This window comes from Akebia trifoliata, chromosome 5 (assembly GCF_017979445.1).
Source record: "Akebia trifoliata isolate Shusen 1 chromosome 5, ASM1797944v1, whole genome shotgun sequence".
Lineage (NCBI taxonomy): Eukaryota > Viridiplantae > Streptophyta > Magnoliopsida > Ranunculales > Lardizabalaceae > Akebia > Akebia trifoliata.
In genome coordinates this window covers 16,473,227-16,493,131 of record NC_141379.1, presented here as the reverse complement: position 1 = coordinate 16,493,131, position 19,905 = coordinate 16,473,227, and the positions used below count along the sequence as shown (strand labels likewise).

General features: G+C 34.7%; 1 protein-coding gene across 5 annotated transcripts; it reads right to left on the bottom strand.

The window, feature by feature from the left end:
- Window positions 1-333: 333 nt before the first annotated feature.
- Window positions 334-19,590, bottom strand: LOC147401562 (uncharacterized). Of its 5 annotated transcripts, none has more exons than XM_086442879.1 (12): window positions 19,253-19,583; window positions 19,010-19,153; window positions 18,463-18,546; window positions 18,217-18,338; window positions 17,705-17,806; window positions 15,480-15,596; window positions 15,292-15,357; window positions 9,900-9,966; window positions 6,165-6,218; window positions 4,225-4,314; window positions 1,284-1,319; window positions 334-1,179 (listed from the first exon to the last, which is right to left on the bottom strand). In XM_086442879.1, the coding sequence occupies exons 1-12, from the start codon at window positions 19,340-19,342 to the stop codon at window positions 1,063-1,065; spliced, it is 1,089 nt and encodes a 362-aa protein (XP_086299005.1). In that variant the 5' UTR covers window positions 19,343-19,583; the 3' UTR covers window positions 334-1,062. The 5 variants fall into 5 exon arrangements, 4 of the variants coding, with proteins under 4 accessions (XP_086299005.1, XP_086299006.1, XP_086299007.1 ...); XR_015178550.1 differs by having other exon boundaries at window positions 1,167-1,179; window positions 6,165-6,240; window positions 19,253-19,589; XM_086442880.1 differs by lacking the exon at window positions 6,165-6,218 and having other exon boundaries at window positions 19,253-19,587.
- Between the last annotated feature and the right edge of the window lie 315 nt (window positions 19,591-19,905).

The window sequence follows — 19,905 nt, the reverse complement described above, 5'->3', positions numbered from 1 at the left end:
GAACCATGAATTTGAAGTATCAATCATAATCATCAAAGCTTTTAATACTACAAATAAGATTAATACTTGGAAGTAGAATAGCAGTAACAGCAACCACAAATCAAATCAGGTAGTAAACCACCCCACCAAAATAAAAATAAAACTGAAATTTAAACGATGAAAGCAAAACCTGGAAAATAATCCGCAAAATAAAATAGATAAATAAACCTTAACAAAGCAAGATAGACAAGGGGTATGAAGTTATGAACATAACCAATGTAAAACAAATAAAACTAAAGAGCACGAAAGAAACATATCATCCAAACACGGTCCAACCCTAAGAAACACAGATCATTAAACCATTCTTGAGAAAGTATAGCTGGTGCCATTGAGATAGATTATTGGGCCCTTATGGTATCTCGTACAACATTCCGATGATTGTCCGAGCGAATAAGTCAACTTCAAAGTGGATCTTTTGTGCGAAGAGTGAACTTATTGCCAAAAGAAGATGATGTAAAAAAAAGAGTGAAGAAATTAACACATAGCAGTCTTCTTTATTAAAGATATTCGTATAACATTAAGGACATATCCTTTATTAAATAATTCTTAAACTGTTTTATTTCCAACTTAATATGATAACTATATTTGATATGAAAATGATGTTCCAAACAGTTGAACTACAAAATTATCATCGATATATCCATCTTTCTTGATTCTCATCATTCCCGAGCATCCCACTGCTGAAAAAGGAAATAAGGAAGACTATATCGCCAACTTTTGGTGATATTGTAAAAAGAGTTGGAAGAAAAAAGGAGTGGGGTGGTTCTTCCTTCATGGCTAACCTAACTAGTTCTTTTAACTGACGTTACTATTGGTACTTGATTTATGCCATCGGCTTTGCTCTTTGTATTGATATAGGAGATGTTGAGTGGAATAATTCCAATTTTCCAGGGCTGCGATGGAAATTGGGGTGAAGATTTGTCGTGGAATGGTTATCAACTCTCAGGCAAGGCAAGGTATTGCAAAAAGAATAAACAAATAACTTCCCGTGGAATATAGATATCTTGCAGCAGCAACTCTTTTTCAGGTAGAACCTCCTTCTAAGTGCTCGAAAGGCTCAATCCAGTCCTCATCCTCCCTTACAGCTTGGTCCCATCGCTGCCTGAATACTTCAAGCTCTGCTGTTGACTGCCTTCTGATCTGTAACTCAAAATTGTAATACACAACAAGTAAAAGAGACAAGTTCATGAACCCACCTACAACCTGTAAACAGTTTCATAATTAAAGACACTTATCGCTCTTACATGGGTTCTTAAATCAAGAGATCTGTCGCTTTGTGCCTGTAGAAACACAACCATATTTACAATTATTGAACAATAGTTGAAAGTGTCAACAGAGTATCCATAAACGTATCAAGTGCAGGATCAATGGAGAGCATTCTAACAAACTACCTTACTTGCACAAGGGTGGAAGGATGCAAAACTGCCTCCTAGATTCTATGATAGATATGAAGGCACATTAAAGACTCATCATTGGATTGCTAGGTATACGAGTTCTCCTTCCAAACATTATTATTGATATATATTACTATCATCATCATCAAATATTTTAACACAATTTTTGGAAGGGTAACATTGCTTCTTTCATTTTTTTTTTGACTGTTAATGACTGTTCTTTATTAATAGAGAGCAAGAAGATATGAAGAGGAGAAATAATCAATGAAAGGTAAGAAAAACAAAGATTACATTGAGAAATCTACTACAAAATATATATATATATATATATATATATATATATATATATATATATGGGTGGTGTTCTTTTGACAAAATCCTAGACAACATTCTGGACAAAGCATTTGTCTTACATGGGCTAAAAATTTCAGAATGGACTGATTTTTTGTGAGGATGATTTCTATGGTGAGAAAATCATCCTCTCAAAAAATCAGCCAATTCTGAAATTTCTAACCCTAGTTTATAAGATGAAGAATCGTGAACCATCAATTTTTACCATTAGTTTGTAACCACTTTTCATGGGGTTAGACGTTTCAGAATTGGCTGATTTTTTGTGAGGATGATCTACTGACTATAGAGATCATCCTCACAAAACAATCAGTCCATTCCGAAACTTTTTAACCATACAAGACAACTTTTACTAGAATATTGTGTAGGATTTTGTCAAAAGAATGCTACCATATATAGATGAATATGTATATATATATATCCAAATCACCTGTTTAGCAAGGTCATCTATCATATCACTGCCAACTTCAAAAGAAGCAAGAACAAGATGTTCATTGAAGAGGCCAAATTCAAGATTTTTCTAATAATATGAGAATATCTCAAAGCACCCATACTTGAAGAAGAGAAAATTTTGGTTTTATTGGAATTCACAGTCCCTTGGGGTTTAAATATGATTTGAAAATCTCTTTCATTGTCCAAGAAGAAGCTCCCAATTCCCTGACTGGCCAACCATCAAAAATAAAGTTGACTATATCCTCTCGGGGAGAATATCAAACCACACTGCCAATATTGAAACCTTCAAAGAGACTACTAGGGAAGGAGATTCGAAGAAGTGTTTTCAGTGAAATCTTATCACAACATTCTTTTGGAGTTTTAAGAAAAACGTATTCTACAGAAAGTATGGGGTTTTGTACTTCCTTCTAGGGTGAGAGCCTTTGAGTGGATTGCTGCTCTGGGCAAGATATTCACAGCTACCTATCTTCCCAATAGGAATATGGCTTTCCCAAATAGGTGTTTTATGTGTAAAGAATGTAGGGAGAATGTAAATGAACTCTTTGTAAATTTAACCCAGAAGTGTGGAGCAATCTTGTTAAATTTCGTATAGATTGGTGTTTCAAAATTAAAAAGGTGGAAGTTTTTGGGTTAGCACTCTTTGTCCTTTTTATTAAAAGGGGAATGTGCTTTAGAAAAGCCTCCCTTATGCATTGTTTTGGGCACTTTGAGGGAAAGAAAATGGAGAAACTTTTAGGATGGGATAGTGGAAAGATTAGAAAGATAAAATTAGAAAAGATTGTATCCATGAAAATGTAAGAGTAGCAGGTGATTAATTAAAGGAAATTTGATTAAGATGAATAGGTCATGACTCATGACCAATGCTAACCGAAAACAGCCCTGACTTGAAAGGAATGTACAAGATGAAGTTTCTAAAAGAGCTAGAGAAAGCTGAAAAAGTATGTGAATTAAGGTAGTAAGAGCAGATACCAAGACAATTGAATAAATAAAATACATGGCTTTCGATATAATTAAATGGAGGAACAAGATTCAATGCCGACCCCAAATGTTTGGATAAGGCTTTGACGATGATTTCTCGGTTGGTAGTGGAAGTCTACAAGTTGGTTTGAAAGCTTTAGTGCAACTTGCGTTAAAAGACTTTTGTCACAAGAAGTTTGTGGGCTACATCAATCAATTGGGTTGCATTATTAAGAACAGACCGGACAAGATCATGCCATAGCCTACTTGAAAAATGATTGAACAAGGTTGTACTAAACTAGACGTTTAAAGAAGCTCTCTTGAAAATCGGGGTCCTAAGTTTATTCTGGTCCCATTGTTTAGAAGAATTGAAACAAGGTAAAAGTTAGATCTTTCAGATCATATTTTTAAGAGTAGTTATTGAGTCCATTGGAAGTGGAGGGGATATGGAAAACACCTTTATCAGGTGAAGAAGGAACGAATGGGCCATGGATATTCGGGAGTTTATTGGAGCATATCCGGGAATTAACTAGAGAGTGGGTCTAAAATTCTCTTATTTTACTAGGGAAGATAACAATGAAGATCTAAGGATGATTACACGGAAACCTTGTGTATATTTATTGTTCTATCCCTTAATCTCATAGTTTCCTTTTGTTTAATCTAATAAAAAAATCTTAATTATTAAGTAAAAAAGGGGACTACAACAACAATAATATTTATAATAAAAAAAAGTTTCAAAGGATATGGAAGCATCTGAAGAGTACCACTATGGGACAATACGTAATTTTTTCCATCAAGTACCAACTACCAAAGTCATAGAGGTTGAAATTAACAGGATCCTAACTATCCAGAGATGTAAACAATTTAACTATTCTACCCAACAAGTTATCAGGCTAACACCTTCAACTGAATGGAGATCATAGCTTCACAAATAAAGCTAAACATAACAGGAAAAAGAAAAGGGATTTCAAGTGGAAAATGTTTGCAAAATTAAAAAATAAATAAATAAAGGTAATATGTTATACATGCAGACCTTATTTGCAGATGGTCCTCCCAAGGATGGTATTCCCTGGTGAATAATGTACTCACTATCAATCACCCCAACCTTCTCGGTTCGGTCACCCTGCAATTACAAGCCTTAGATCATTGAGTGCAATGATACAAAGTTTTTTTAAGATGGTAATCAACTCTTAATTTCCAGTACATAATCTTCAATTTCACAACCGATTGCAAATGAATGAAAGAAATGTTTCAATGTTTAGACCACTGTTGTTAAGTGCTAAGGCGTATCGGCATTTAACTGCCACACAGCACAACCTGCTGAAAACTAGACACTTACACCCTAGTTGCATGCTTTAACTCTTTTCAAAAACAAAACCTCAGAAAGGTTTTCTGGAAAATGAAAATAAACTTAATGCTCTTTTTAAAGAAAATCAGCAAACTTCTATTGCAAACAGGTGGTTGTACATTGCGCAGAACCTTAGGTTCGACATCTAATACCTATTGTTCAGTTACAATTTGTTTTCTTGTTGGACTCTTATGCTGGATTGCTTCAGTTTGATAGCATCTTTGTTGGATGAAGTAAACAATAAATGAATGGTGTAATTAACTTGGCTAAATCTAATTTACGATTTTTTAGGGTTTATGTGGAGTTAACCTGAGGGTTGTTTCAACATTGACCCGAACATAGGTTCAACATCAAAGGCATCTCATGATTCATCCAAAGTCATCTCTTCCAACCTCAACCAGACTAAATGAAATGGTAAAGCAATGGATTTTTGGAAGTCTTTCATTCCCTTGAATTGTGAATGAATTCTTTGAGATGAATCTCCAAACTCTTCAAAAGGTTTCTTCGACCATTGTCAAGTTTCCCATTCCCTTGCATTCTCGTTTAAATGGTGCTTGCTCACAATAGCACACATTTAAAAATTCCAGGGTCTTTGTTTACCCAGTTAATTTCCTATTTTTGGAGTTTCAGAAGAATTTCATAACTAGTTCAAATTTCCATACAATCATCCTACGGTCTAAGTCGTGCACTTCCTCTACATTACAAGATTTAGTGAAATCTTATTTTGATTCGTTTATTCAATATCCGTATAAATTTGAGTATACAATTGAGGCCTATACATTGGGATATGGGAAGAGTGTACTATTGTTGGGATCTTATGACATGCATTAACCAAATAAAATCGATTAAATAATTATGGATATTTATACGAATATCCTCAATCTGAATCATGCTCTTGATAATGCCTATAACGGATACCATCACTATGGATGTCTAGTACTCCATATTCAACATCAAAGTGTATTTTACAAGCAAGGTATTAAATTTCGGATTTTGGTGATTATTTCAATCATCCTGGAAATGGGAATAGTTCAACCAAGCGAAAATTTACATGAAAAAGATGGAAATAATGTGGAAAAGATGAGAATAGTGAGAAAATTTTTATTGAAACTGTAGAAAATGATAAAACCAACATAAAATATCGAACACCAATGAACAACCATATGACTGTGGAAACAAAAATTGGTAGAGTTTTCTACATATTAACACGCGTATCTAAGAGCCAAATAGGTAAAAACAGATCCAAGATACATCAAAATAAAAATGCTCACATTAACTACATACACCTTAATATTTAGACACCTACTTAAATGGACAGACCATTAAGTAATGAGGAATGCTATAGCAACAAACTCCTATTAAGGAGCGTGGCAGTTACTTCCTCACTCCTAATAACACGTGTTCTCTTTTGCTTTCACACTAATGGCATGCACCTCAAGCTTTTCTAAATATTTGAGATACCTCCTCATCTTTTGAAATTGATTATATGACCCCCTTGATCTTGGCCTTTAGTAGTTTTGGGGAAAAAACTGTCTGATAAAAGTGACTGAAATTCAACAATGGAACTAAGAGTAACGTTAACTTGTTTCATTTTTCTGATCAAGCCTAAGGGAAAATTATCTCACCTGAGCACAATATCCCAGCTTCATGTCCAGACCCCATCCATGAATGAGATCGTTCTGCACAGAATGGAAGGCATAACTACCCTCAAAGTTAATGAAAACAATCACTTCGATGAATCTGTAGCATTTTAAATGTTTCAACAAAAAAAGCATCAAAAAATAAAAATAAATAACAAGATTAGAGAATCAAGAGTTTTGTAAGTCAACTGGAACCAGCAAATACACTTTTGTGTTCATCATGGCAGTCCATTGTTAAGGAGTTTAAATTTGGGAGAGTGAGAAACTAGGTCAAGATATGGAAGATGAAGAAGGAAAAAAGAAGAAGATGATGGGAGAGAGAGAGTTTACATAGCTTGAGTAACTAGGGTTCGGCCTCCTCATGATTTATTATAAAACATAAAATAAATGTATGTGGGGTGAGGACCCCACTTAAAACATAAACCCATGTCTCAACTAAACCTAATAGGGTTGTCGCCCACACTATAACAGTCCTATTAGGACTGTCGTACAAAGCACTCTAACATTCCCCCTCAAACTGGAGCATACCTATCAAAGATGCTCAGCTTGGAATATAAATAAGAAAAAGGTCTTCGGGATAAGGATTTAGTCAAGATGTCAGCAAGCTGATCATCAGATTTCACATACGGTGTGACAATCTGTTTGTGCATAAGTAGATCCTGAACAAAGTGACAATCCACTTCAATATGCTTTGTACGCTCGTGAATGACCGGATTACTGGCAATGAAAATTGCTGTTTGATTGTAACAATACATCTGCATCGGTAAATGAAGCTCAACACCCATGTCTCAAAGAAGAGAACGAACCCATGAAATACGGGCCATGCGCGTTAATGAAACCAAATCCTGCCATGTCACAAACTCCTAGGCTTATTTTTTAGGTGAAGGTTCAGAAATTGATGGACCATTTCTGATATTGTTAATTTGATGGGGGGAAGTTCAATCCACTGTCAAAGGTTTTTTCTGTAGTTCAGAAAAATTGTTCCCGATGCATAAGACTATTTCATTATATGTCTACCACTAAAAGTGATACAGCTCTATAATGTCATAGACCTACTACCAATGTTGTCAAAATGCAAATATGGTGTTGTTTGCATATGAAAATCACACAATAGTATATGTGGTCGCATAGAAGGAAAAGATTACATTTTTTTAGTGGAAAAAAATTAGGAAAATTTTGCAAATATTACAGTAACTCTAGAAAAAAAAAAGATTTTTGTGATCTTTTTTTTTTTTTTAATAGGTGTATTTTTGTGGTCTTTTATTTTCAATCTAATTAACATTTATTATATTCGCATGTTTAGCAGGTATGTAAGAATGCATAAACACGGAATTTTGTGTAAATTTTTTTTATTAATTTAAATGTGATTTAAGAACATACGTACAAATATATATATGAATCATCTAAGATAAATTTTAATACAATTTACAAATTCAAAATTCAATCTTGCTTTCTTAGAAAATTACAAGTTGCAAGCCATTTGTTCATTGGTACTGGAAATGTGAATAAACCATGTACTCTATATATGGATCCCTAACCCATCGTGGCACGTCTCCACCATCACCGACATCTTCATTGTTGTTTGTGTTGCCGTCATCATCCAAATGTAGTAGTCATAAAGGAACTAAAATGAAGTAGAAAATATAGAACTACAAAATGTAGTTAGAACTAAGATTTGTTCAAAGTAAACGTGACTTATGTAGAGAGTAGAAGTAGGTTAGAGTGGTGTAAGTATGGAGGGATGGGGTATTTATAGAAGTTGGATTTAAAAAAGGAATATTTTTTGTCCAACGGACAAAATTTTGACCGTGCTATCGCATGCTTTTGTATGTGATGGCATAATGACCTAACAGTCCACATCAATTTTTTTAGGCTCTTAGCCAAGGAAGAGACGACGAGGACAATATGTCCATGAGATTACATTGTTTTAGTATTTTATAGATGTAAGTGGCATGATTTGGACAATTAGTTTCATTAATTTGAACACCTAAGTCTCTATGTATACGCTATGGATATTGCCTTTTTTACTCCAATGGTTCGTTTATTGATAAAAAAGAATTTCAACAAAATAACGAACATTATGATGAAAAGGAAAACCATTCCCAAGCGACAAAGAAAAGAAACAAGGGAAAAGAGGGGAAAAAAATTGCCAGTCAGAATTCAATTGGCAAGCCTGTACATAACAAGGGCTCTTGGGTTTCACCCCAAAATAAAAAAATATCTTACTTAGCATCCTAAACTCTTTCAAGGAATATGCCCAATATATCAAGAGCCACTCAACATATTTGCATATTCCAGAAAAGACCTACAATCCTCAGAGATCCTTTTTGTCTATTTAATTCTTTCCCAATTCCCAACATTAGAGCATATGTCATAACTATGGAATATAATATACCTCTGATACCAAACGTACCACTCAGCCAAGACATAAGGATGTCCACGTTATCTTAAGAAAGAACACATATTATGCCGAACAAGTATAAAAAAGAAACCACAAAAATATCCAATCCAGCAACGAATAAATGAGTAGGTGACACCCTCCTCTTGATCTTTACACATTACACATACATTTGAATCATCAACTTAAAACATAATTTGGATGGCCCATGGTTAGGATCCTGTCCAAAACCACTATCCATATAGAAGAGCAATTATCTTCTTATTATTTTTTTTTTTTTTTGATAAATATTATCTTCTTATTAATAGACTCCACTGGAGACCCTTCCACTTCAAAAGTAGCCAAAGAATCATAACAGACCTTCAGAGGAAAACCCATTAAATTTTTTCAAACATGCATTCTAATAGAAGCCCAGTTCAAGTGAACTTGATCTCCCTTTCTAGAACATTTCCCCAGAAAGATAGATACCATACAATTGCTCCTTTCTTCCTGCGAACAAGTGACTCATGTACAAAACCTTTTAAAGGACCAATCTACAAAGGTGGGGGGCACATTTCACAGTGCTTACCCATATTGCATCATTTATTCTCCCCAAAAGTAATTCTCTCCATTTCACATTTATACTTTGCAATTTTTGTACATGCACCTACATAATCCCCTTCCAAATGGTTGTTAATTGCAATATAGTGATTTGTTAGTGCATTTGCATGCTTCTTGTACTGTTTCTTGAAAATTACCAACATGTGTCTTTTTTGTTTTTGCAAAAATTCCCTTAACTTTGCAAATTGCCAGTTTTGTTGTGAATATTCCCTGAATTAATTCAACTTTTTACTGATGCTCCAGTTAAATACTAGTTTGGCACCTTGGCCACCAGTAATGCATATACATCAAGCTATCCTAACACTTGGTCAAGTAATCTTTAAGTATTAAATGTACTGACATACTGTAATTCTCCATTCTAAAACCATTGACATACTAGTTCAGCACCTTGGCCTCAGCTATGGCAGCTACATCAAGCCATGCAATCCTACCACTTGGTCAAGTAATCATTAAGTATCAACTACCAAATGTACTCACACAATGTCATTCTCCATTCTAGAACCATTGACTAGCATTTAATCGATGAAGAGTGAGTTAGTTCTTGTTTTAATTAGGACTAACACGAGATTCAACTCATAGTGTTAAAGCCACCAAAGAATATAAGCGGGAAGTAAATCATCTGGCCATAAATCAAGTAATGAAAATTTGGGATCTGAAAGGAAATTCACTAGATTACCATAAATAGTTTCTAGTATATCAAACAGAAGATCTGAATTTCATACCTGGATGAGGTGCCACACACAATGCCAGGCCGCTCGTGAAAATACAGGTGCCATCCCTTCCACCCATCTGTGCAACATAGAAGTTTTTCAATCCTACCTTTGCTAGAAAAGCAAGCCACCATATAAAAATTATACAGATATAGCCAAAATAGCAAGCCTAAGAACAAAAATAGAGGTGGCCACAACAGGTCCGCTCCTGTGTTAACCCGAGCCATTCCGACTAAGCCTCTGGAAGATCTACTTGTTGTTGGATAGGCATTCCAAACAATAGCAACTGACTTCTAGAGTCAAAATCACCCACAAAAGCTTTGTGAAGATTTTTAGACTGAATCTTTAAGATATTATTGGATCTGGGGATCAAAGTTGCACTTATCAACAAGTCAGCACCCAGCCAAACAGAGCGGATGAATGTGTTGTTTAAAAGGAAAGAAAGGGAAAACAAAATAGTAGTCTTTATGCTATCAAATGTATACAAAATAATGGTTTTATTCATGGATATGTAATTTCCCAAAAATCCTTACATTTTGCTGAACTGATTTAACAAATAAAGTGGAAAAGTTAAGTTATCTCTCACTTAGTTTAACAAAAATGCAGTACATTTTGACAGAATATCACATGACAAAGTGAAATACAGTGGCAGAAGGGAAGAAGAGGAAAAGAGGAGAGCTGGATTACATATTTCACTGTCTCTAGTCCTTAAAAGATGTCTGAGGTAGTTTCAGTAGGATCTTGTGTCAGCTTATGGCCATATGGGCGTAATGACTACCTAGATGTAAACAATTTTTGGGAACATTTGAAAGAGGTTCCCCAAATGTAGAACTACCCATGGTTTATTGGGAATGATTGTTCTCTTTCAAGGAAAATAAAGATGAAAATAACATCATGTCATGTATGACGAGAATCTTCAAATCTTGTTAATTCCTTTGGAGTTGGTGAATTTCCCACTGGATGGAACTGCTTTGGTAGACTAACAAGAATATCCTATTCTTTTCTTGTTTTTTTTTATGAATGAAAATTTTATTGAAAGGAGAACAAGGTGTCCTCCAAAAAGAACAGAAGCCAAAAAACAACCCTCTAAACTCCCTAAACCGTTTACACAAAATAAAAAAAATCAAGCTAAGAACACTTGAAATTGGATCTTAGGACGAATTTTCCTTCCCTTCAAAGATTTTCCCATTCCTTTCTTTCCAAAGGCCCCAACAAATAGTAAAGGGAACGATTTTCCACAGAATCCTTCTCCTACCTGAAAAACTTGATGGACTCCAACATGATAAAAGAGAAAGAACCAATCGATGTTGGCACCAAACTATTTTAAACCATGAAAGGAAATGGGACCAAAGAGCAGTCGCCAACTCGCAATGAATAAGAAAACGATCCACAGACTCCCTACTCAGCTTACACAAGTGACAAAAGTCAACAAGATGCAGGCCCCTCAATCTAAGGAACTCGACTGTAGGGAGTCTATTCAAGATTGCCAACCACATGGTCAATCCAAGTTGGATGGATTTTTCACTTCTTCCAATTGGAATCTCTACTTACTGAATGAGTCAAGATCCCCCAAATCATACTAAAATGGAATAAGTGCTAAGACCTGAAAGGGTAAGGCCTTTCAACTTTGAGATACGGTAGAGAATCCATGTTTTACAAACTCAACAGCTGAGTAATGGATGGAGTTTCTCCCTAGTGATGGGGATGGTTGTGCTTTGTGCTCTAAGCTTAAGGCCTTGAATGGGAACATATGATATGGAACAAGGACTTAGCAATATGATGGAAAATTTATATAAAAAAAATCCTTTAAGAACTCCAAGATGTTGATAAGGCGGAGGAAAAGTGTGTACCTAGCATTGGTGAGGAACTCAGTGGGAGATTTTTAGAAAGAATTAAGTGTTGATGGTGTAGAAATAAGAGATAAATTGGAAGCAAAAGTCTCGTACTAAGTTGCTTAGTGTGGGAGATAATAATATTGAATATTTCCATGCATATGCCAATATATTCGGAATCATTTGTCAGGAGAAAGACCATAATTAAGCCGGATGCCCTTGCTCCTTACAAATAACTTCATTCAACAAATAATTCATCGAAACCCCTGTGTTATGATGGTTTGGATTACACTTCTATCAAAGAAGAAAGGTAGCTTCTCATAAAAGGGACTTTGAGGAGGTAGGTGTTATCAAGTCTCTAAGCGGTGAATAATTTAGAGTCTAGATAGTTCACAATGGCGTTTTACATGGAGTGTTGGGATATCCTTAAAGAAGATGTTCAGAAAGTTTTCTAGAACTCCATGAGAGGGATGTGTAGAATAGTCCCCCCCCCCCTTTACCTTTTCTACAATTAATAAAATGAGACCTTTACCACTCTTATTCCTGATAAAAAATTGCTAGAAGAAGTAAAGGACTATAGACCCATGATCTTGAACATTTCAAAATGTTCTTATTCACACACAATTGGGTCCTATTTAGGTATCACAGCCATAGATCCATGGTTCAAAATTTTATTTCATCTTGAACATATTGGCCAGACATTTTAGTCTCTCCAACAGGACATCTTGATTATTATTGAGAAAACATGCCCCAAGATCCAGACTTTAACCATATATAAACTTATTAGCCTTATTTGTAATTTCTACAATGTAGAAATCTGATTTTATTGATAATACTTGGATGAATATTACATGAACCATGATACGATATTTATAGGGATTACATCAACCAAGATAAGGAAACTAGCCTAACATAAATATTCTAATTCATTAGAACTTCCTAATGTAGAATATCCTAATTGATATTGTTACATATATTATTCTCCAACACTAATACATTGATATGATACAATGTATCTCATGTATCATAATATGATGCATCATGTTCTCTTTCATACAACATCGTGGAGGTGACTTTCTCCAATAAATTTAAAGAGGCCGCCTACTTAATCATTGGGCCTTTTCAAGTTGCATTGCATTGACTCTTGTATTCGAAGGTCAAATATAGAAATTGTTAGCAGATTGGATATTGAAAAGCTAATGATAACACTGATTGGGAATTTATTTTCTAATTTGTTCACCTTTTTCTGATTCTTATAAATGGAGCTTTAAAAGCTTCTTTTTTTTCAAAACACCATGGGGACTTATGATAACATTGATTAGGAATTTCTTTTGTATCATTGAAGGAGGATGTGGTTCAATCTCATATTGTCATGGTGACCTTTTCTGATTCTTATAAATGGAGCTTTAAAAGTTTTTTTTCCAAAACATCATATGGGCTTTTGTCGATAAGCTTCTCTCCCCTTCCGTTCTTCATCCCAATGATACAAGTGCAACGTATGCTTATTAAGAAAGCAAAAGATGTTAGGGATAGTTCAAGGCTTTATGGTGAGAGAAGGACTAGTAATCACTTATCTTCAATATACTTGATACAATTACTTTCCTTGATGTATTGGCCGATTTGGAAGTAATTTTTGGGTGGTTTTTCTTTGAGCTTTTATCCATTTTATATATTAATCTAAGGAAATGTTAATTAATTACAATTAGGAATGAGAAAGAAGGGATTTTGGAAAATTGTGCTTTAAAATTAGGTTGTTTGTTTTTTTAATTTTCTAGTTACTTATTTTGAATTTCCTATTGGTGTTTGGGATCGATCAACTAGAACTTTTTCCTTTCCTTGGGAGACAGAACAACTTCAATTAAAAGTATTTTATCTAGTCCCTTCGCATATTCCCACCACAGTTTCTTTGAAAAGTAAAAGCCTAATTCTTCCATGTTTATGTAGTAGCACATTGTTCCATGGAGCTAAGTTCCCAAATATGGAAGAAATAAGATTTTTCGTAATTCAACCACTCGGTCAATTGTCTTGTATTAAATCCCTCTTTCATGGCCACACATCTTTATGGCTAAAGAATGGGAAATCTTTTTCATGTTACATAAGTAAAACGTTTCTTTAGTCATAACTTTCTCAATAATGTCTTTGTAATTTGATCAAATAGTGTAAAATTATGTAGGAATAGATTTGATAAATATTGATAACTCTTGTATATAGTATTAGAATGGAAAAATCCATTAGATAATGGATTGGTTCTAAGCCATCACTAGAGGTAAATCAACAATTCTAAGTGTTTTATTGTGTATTCTTGATTAACCAACATTTGGATGTAGGAGGAAATGTTTGGGAATAAGAGGCCCCTCGAAATGAAGAGTGATTTCAACCAAAATAAATACAAATTGGTGTTGTTTATTACATTTTGTTTTGGTAGCTCTCAAAATTGAAATATTTTGACTGAAATAATCTAAATGTGTTGATTTCTAATACCTTGGATGGAAGTCTTTATCCCTAGTTATGGTTGTCTTTCAAGAAAATTGTGCAACCAAGCTCAACAAGAATGTGATTTGAGGTCATGGCACAACGCAACATCACAACACGAAAGCAAGTATTCTCCTACAAAGAAGAATTGTAGATGGCCATGTTCATCCTTGAGTACTTCAAAAACTCAAGATGAGTTTGTTTTCAATCAAAAGAGAATAATGCGGGACACAAATCAAGCCAATAGTCACAGGCTCCAATGAAAATTTTGTAATTGTTTGGGTTTACACTTAGTTGGGGCTCAGATTTAAATATTTTATCATTTTTATGTTGGTTGGTGATGGCTTTATATTAATTAGATTAATTACATTCTAGTTTTGAGTGAGCCTTTTTCGGTTATTTTAGGAGTCTGATTTGAATCTAAGTACTATTTACATCACTTTAATTTAGGCTTTATTTTCAAGTGATCGAAACTTTTCTTATTATGTTGATTTTCATGTTATTTGAAAGGTTATTTAGTTACCTTTCCAACGAGCACCAGATTTAGCAAATTTGATGTGTTTTGGAAAAGCTATGACCAAAAAAATTGGTAGGGTATCAATTTGAGGGATTTGTATCCCGGGATGAAAAATGTCAAAGTTTAAGTCATTTTAGGATTGGGGTTAGTGTCTAAAATGAGAGAGAGCCTATATAGGTGGCTATTGTAATTGATTTCTCTCATTTTTTATGGAAAGAACTTTAGAACTTCTCTTTGAGAAATTCTCCAATTATTGGATTTAGTGTGATACCAAGGAATATTTATATCTTCTAATCTATCTTCTTCTTCACCTAATTAACCTTTCCCCCACTCTTCCTAAAGTAGAACAGACCTAGAATCTATAAATGTAGGTATATTACAATGTCTCAATGCATTTTACCTCTAATGAGCTCAATGTATTTAGAGTTCTTTCTTCAAAATGAAGAATGAGAGAGAGGACTTTCTAAAACTAGAGAATTCGCGAACTAGACTTATATGGATTGTGAATATAATAGACTCTATCAATTAGAACTTTGAGCTTTGAAAGACTTGAATAAGTGCAATCAAAAGTTGAATGCATTACCCTGTGCATGGAGGTCCTGTACTTTCATCTGAGCAATTCAGACTTCCTCGGAAAGCATAGACTCGTCTAAGTATCAAATAATAAGGTATCAATTAGATTTGAAACAAATAATAATGTATCAATTAGACTTGGAAGACTGAAAATCTGTAAAAGAAGTAAAATAAATGTAAAAAGCTATGCTTTATTACCTGTGGACCTTTCCTGTTTTATTCCGCATGGTAATTCGATGGTGTACTTCAGATAGATCAGGATCCAAAGCCGGTTGTGCAATCTCTAAACCTTCAGAAATCATTATCTGCAAGAACCTGAACAGAAAAAAAATGACAGATTAAAAATGGAGGTCTGGAAGAAATGCATATGAATTCCCATGCTCTCAGCACACAGTGGCTCCATGTGGTTGAAAGTGATCCCAAGAATATCATCCAAGAGTGCTAAATGTGATGAGACATCCCACGAAGTTGAAATGTTGGGGGTTGGTCCTTGATATTTAGTAGTACTCACTCCATTTTCTTGGCAATGTTGCAATGCTCAACTATACCAAACCAAGAAAGAAAGAGCCCATGTCTCCTTGGCAATTTTGCCAAGAATAAATAGATGGTTGACATTTTACATCTGCTCCTTGCCCATCATATATAGATTCATGATTGGCACCTTTCAATTGATAAGGAGGCCAAGGTTAAGATTTATTAAGGAAATGTCTAAGTAAAAGCCTCTACACTAAAAAGAACCAGTTTATCCCAAATTGACTAAACTGGTTCTCTCTCCCAAAGAAGCCAACCAAAATATCATAAAAAGAACTCAAAACGAAAATCTTCTTTCTAAAACAGAATATCTTTGCTATTGGTAGAGATGGGGATCTATTCAGAACTCTTGACAAGGGAAACACACTCTTTGAAGAGTATATGTGCTCCAAACATCTATTCCTCGAGAGCATCATTTTAATATTCCTAAGAGGCTGATTGTTCTCCGTTTGGGTGGCATTGCCACTTACTTGGAATGCTTCAAAGTTCAAACACAACTTCACTAAAAGAAGGTTTTTGATTTCTCCCATAGACGTATATCCCCTCATCTTCTATTTCAGTCTTTCTTTCTACTAGTCCGTTTTTTTATTTTTTTCCTTCGGTAAATCCTTCCTTCGAAGATGGGAATAAAGCAAAAGTTAAGAGTGACAGTGCATGAATAAATGCCCCCAATACTGGGGCGTCCTAAGGAGAATTAATCCACAATATTCGATTTACATTGTAAATTGAGTAGAGTTAACCACATTTCAGCAACTAGTCCAAAACTTTAAGGATCATTCCTTTAATTTAGTCCCACCAAGAACTTTATTTTTCACTTTTGGCCTTCTGTTCCTTACTATCCAGCGTCACCATACTATCTGAAGAGTGGTTTTAAGCAAAGAGGAAATGGTGAACCTCGCAAACATGAATTGTTCCTTAATTCCCCATCTTACTCAGTCTCCTGAAACTCATTATTCACTTGTGTGCCTAGTTTCTTTTTGACACTTGTGTGCCTAGTTTCAACAAGAATCTTTATATCAGTTAAAAAAGAACATACATAAATGGGAAGAAAAAGCTTGTAAACAAGGAAATGTCTAGTGAGAGAGAGCCTCACTACACCTCAAACTCAACAAGAAATTATTTAACTAATTTATATGATATTTAACCTTTTTTATTAATGAATTTTTTTATTAAAGAGGAAATGGTTGAGGTGACCACTCCGAAAGCGAGGAATGTAAAAAAGAAGGAAAAAAGCCTTGACCCAGGATATGACTTAAAACTCGGCTTAGAAAATTGCAATCAAAACTCACTTGATTTTCTCTTTGAATCGTACGCCACACTCTAGAAGTGACGTGGCTGCTGACTGCACCAATTGCACAAAGGAATTTGCTTTAAATTCTCAGCAGCTTGGCCCAGCAAGGACACCACATGGCGATTTAATGAAGACCAATGACGTATCAGTCTACGTGCCTCTCCCTCACCAGAGTGCCGAACATGTCTTGACTTTTTGAATTTCAAAATCTATGTTTTTGTGTTTTATTGGATGGATTGATGCTATTCTCGAAATCCCAACCAAAAAAGGTTGTGCCTTGGGAGTTGATTCCCAACCCCTCTAAATGAAAATATGTGTGCCTATAGAAACAACGAAACAAGTTAAAGGTCTCGAACTAGTAGTCAAGGTATAGAAAAAATATATACTGAACTTCCAAATATGAAATAAAAATTTGAAGAGCTTTTTTTCCTTTTTCGACAACACAAGCTATCCCACATCCCTTTTAGGATGGGACTAGTCCCTACAGTTGCACACTCCAACTCCATGGAAGTTTCCCAACATGCTTCATCCATAACATCTCTAACTACAAAGTGACTATGTAAACAGATCCAAAGTTCATAACTATGGTACGAGAACACACCTTCCAGGGTGAAAATTTTCCACTCCTAAATCTTCATCCCACAAAAAGATGTAATCGTAAATAGATACAACATCCGGGTGTAAAAAGCGTTTTGCGAACCACCTATAGCCATAAACATGAACCTTGTGAGATACCAAACGGAATATCTATTATCAAATGTATCATAGAACACAATGACATTCAAATCTTGGAAGAATAACACAGAATCTATCAGCAGTAATATTTATAGTTAATCATGTAGCATACATTGATTAAACTTATATGATAATCTTTATATGGTCTTTCTCTGATTTAAAAAAAAAAAAAAAGGTTGTTGAACCGTTTGATCTACAAATGAAGGCTTACACAACAAAACAGTATTGTATATCTGAAAGAGGGTTTTCAGTCCAAGAACAACAATCCATGTCTGTTACATTGCATTCTTGAGAAGGACTCAAAAATGCTTGACGATCTTGCAACTAAACAGTTCTAGGAAGGGAAAACAAGTCAATATGTGCGTCATATATTGTTACCATTTTGTTTGGTTAGGAGCAAGTATGTGTATTGCCTTGTTACTCCACTCAAGATCATTCCACGCATCCACGTTCCCATCATAGTGAAAAAGTAAAATGGAGCAATTTATGGAGGAGAGAAACTGAACTAGAAAAAGGAGATTTAAAATCAGTGAGCCCTGAAATTCTAATGACACAATAACTCTAAATTCAATATATTCATATTTGAACTAATAATGTCAAAGAATGTGTTGGATACGCATTTACCTTGTTGACTAAGTCGTCCACATTTTTCTTTTGCTTAAGGCCAACAGGAACTGCCAAGAGAGCACTGCACTCCACACTGCTACTCTGCCAAAGGAAGAAAAAAAATTATCATATAATATGCAAAGTGTATCTTCAAACAACAGTATTGCCATTAATGATTCTTGAGAAGTATATAACGAGAAATCCAATTGATCTGTCATGCTTCAGTTGCCTAGGTTAAGTAGTTATATTTATAAATAAATCCTTCAGTGTCACATAATGAGCTCCACATTCAGTACCTCTCAGATCCGAGATTGGGAAATTTCTCCTAATACAATAAATCAAAAGGTCCAACAAAAATGGGTCCAGGCACGTGCTTATGGTCGCCTGACACTAGAGAAATTCACCTTTTTCAAGGCAGCTTTAATTGATTTTGGACAATTCACAATCATCTAAATATATAACAATTGCAGAGTAACAACAAATCAGTTAGATAGATAAAGATTCATGAATCATGAACAACGCAAAGATAACAATTCCATGAAATTAATAATTGTTTGGGGGTTACTTGTTGAAAGCTAGAGATGTGGTGCCAGAGAGATCTGAGTTCCAAATCGACAATGTCCTGTGGTAAAGAATTCAAGGATGAAGATCTAAGATGATGATCATCATCTGTGGTTGTTGAAGTAAATGGGTACCACCGACTCTCCATCTGAAGAAGAAGAAGAAGAGGTATGAATGAATTGAACAATTAATGTCAAAAAAGGAAAAATGAGATCTAGTTTTTGCATTTGTAGATAGAATTAGAAACCTTAATGTGTTCATATTGGAGCCTTGTAGTGACCAATATAATGATTAACATGAGAGCAGTAAAGAGACCAAATGAAGCCCTCGATTTCATAACGCTGTTGTTGCCTGTTTGGGGAAACTCAGATCTTTGATCTATTAATTTTCTTCTCTTCCCTTCCGATAAAAATGTTGACTCATTAATCTCTAGACTCTAGAGAGAAGATAGGATTAGGATTTAGGACAGACAGAAAATAAAATTCTCTTTCTTTACTCTGGAGAGAGAAAAACAAATAAATAAATTGATGTCTTGATTCGTCCAAACAAAACCATTTTCCCTTTTTTAGTGTTTTAGGCGAAGGAATGACTGATTGACACTTTTCTTTCGTGTATATTTCACGTGAACGTTGCGTGAAATCAATAGGAATGAATGCTGGTCCCACGCTTCTACTAACATTTCGGTCTATTAACTAGAAATAATGTTGAATCCATGTTCATCTTTCAACCTCTTGAATAAGATGAAGAGTAGACACACTCAATCGACTCTCTAACATGAAAAGTTTGGGAACCTAGAGTATTCGATTCCCTCGGGATACACATTTTTATGGGGAAGTGCAATTTTGTATCCCAAGACATAAAGATTCAAACTTGTTACATTAGGAGAGTCGATTGAATGTG